General features: G+C 48.5%; 1 protein-coding gene across 1 annotated transcript; it reads right to left on the bottom strand.

Moving 5' to 3' along the window:
- Positions 1-351: 351 nt before the first annotated feature.
- Positions 352-1,681, bottom strand: LOC311112139 (uncharacterized protein; the record flags this gene model as incomplete). Its single annotated transcript, XM_084155116.1, has 3 exons — positions 352-518; positions 691-1,414; positions 1,631-1,681. 3 exons carry the CDS (start codon positions 1,679-1,681, stop codon positions 352-354), a joined length of 942 nt encoding a protein of 313 aa, XP_084011242.1.
- Between the last annotated feature and the right edge of the window lie 307 nt (positions 1,682-1,988).

Raw genomic sequence — 1,988 nt, 5'->3', positions numbered from 1 at the left:
TTTTAACCTTGCTTAAATAAAACAATGCATTTTTAATAGTGAGAAAGAGTTGCGCTTTTCCTTTTATATTATGATTAAGGTTTTTGGTTGCACCTCGACTCAAAGTTGGTTGAGCGCCCTCCACTTTTTTGTCAAATAACACATAAAAAAAATGTAATAAGTAAATTATTAAAAGCATTAAAATTGGGATTGGGATGTTTCCCACTTATTTACACAACGTACTCCACAAAGTTTAGAGAAATGTTCTGAAATTAATTAAGAATTAAACAGAAGAAAATCAGAATTGAAGGCAACTATAATGCAAAAAAATTAATTTGAATGGTTCAATCCTGTTTCTGGTCTAATGAATAATTAATATTGTTCCTCCTCTTCCTTGTGGCAAGCGCAGCAGCACACTGCCCTCCAAAGCCTGCAAAAAAAACGCCGGACTGCCCCTTTCCTCGCCCTGCATGGAACATCTAGGGTCACGTCCTTGGTGACGTGTGGGGTGACGTCCAGGGTGACCACAGCAACATCCTCTGGAAAGGGACAAAAGCGGGACAGAATGTAAATAAATGCAATCCGAAGGTTCTAAACACTGGCCAGTTGAATTGGATCTTTTATTTCAGCTCATGAAACATGGGACCAACACTTTACATGTTATCATGACAAATGGCACCTGTCAGAGTGCTTTCTATAAGTCTTGCTCACCTGCTTGGATGTCAGATGGCAGAGTGGCGGAGACGGCCACCATGAGAGGCTTTTCTTCAGGTGTGACGTCCACAACCTCCAAGAGTGAAGAAGCCGGATATGCATCTGTGTTAGGGGTGAGGTCCAAAACCTCCAGCTGAGAACAAGCTGGGTCTGCATCTGTGTTAGGGGTGATGTCCACAACCTTCAGGTGGGTAGAAGCCGGGTCTGCCTCTGTGTAAGGGGTGATGTCCACAACTTCCAAGTGGGAAGAGACGGGTTCTGCCTCTGTGTTAGGTGTGACGAACACAATCTCCAAGTGGGAAGAGACGGGTTCTGCCACTTTGTTAGGGGTGATTTCCACAACCTCCAGGTGAGAAGAAGCCGGGTCTACCTCTGTATTAGGGGTGATGTCCACAACCTTACGGTGGGAAGAAGATGGGTTTGCCTCTTTGTTAGGGGTGAGGTCCAACACCTCCAGGTGAGAAGAAGCCGGGTCTGCCTCTGTGTTAGGGGTGATGTCGTCAACCTCCAGGTGGTAAGATACCGGGTCTGCCTCTGTGCTACGGCTTTTGTAAACAACCTCCAGGTGGGAAGAAGCCAGGTCTGCCTCTGTGTTAGGGGTGATGTCCACAACCTCTAGGTGGAAAGAAGCCGGGTCTGCCTCTGTGTTAGGGGTGATGTCCACAACCTCCAGGTGAGAAGAAGCCGAGTCTGTCTCTGTATTAGGGGTGATGTCCACAACCTGCAGGTGAGAAGAAGCCGAGTCTGCCTCTGTGTTAAGGGTGAAGTCCACAACCTCCAGGTGAGAAGAAGCCGGATCTGCCTCTGTTTTAGGGGTGATGTCCACAACCACTAGGTGGGAAGAAGCCGGGTGTGCCTCTGTGTTAGGTGTGATGTCCACAACCACTAGGTGGGAAGATGCCAGGTCTGACTCTGTGTTAAGGGTGATGTCCACAACCATCAGGTGGGAAGAATCCGGGTGTGCCTCTGTGATAGGGGTGATGTCCATAACCACTATGTGGGAAGAAGCCAGGACTGCCTCTCTGCTACGGGTGATGTCAACAACCTCTAGGTGGGGAGAAGCTGGGTCAAACTCTGTGTTAGGGGTGATTCCCTCAACCTCCAGGTGTGCAGAAGCCAGGTCTTTCTCTGTGTTAGGGATGATTTCCATAACCTCCAGGTGGGAAGAAGATGGGTCTGCCTCTGTGTTAGGGGTGATGTCCACAACCTCCAGGTAGGAAGTTGCTGGGTCTGCCTCTGTGATAGGGGACATGTCCACAAGCTCCAGGTGGAAAGAAGCCGGGTCTGCCTCTGTG

Source organism: Coregonus lavaretus, assembly GCF_964263955.1.
Source record: "Coregonus lavaretus genome assembly, chromosome: 38".
NCBI classification, from domain to species: Eukaryota; Metazoa; Chordata; class Actinopteri; order Salmoniformes; family Salmonidae; genus Coregonus; species Coregonus lavaretus.
The sequence above is the reverse complement of the archived record's forward strand: the minus strand, read 5'-3'. Positions and strand labels throughout refer to the sequence as shown.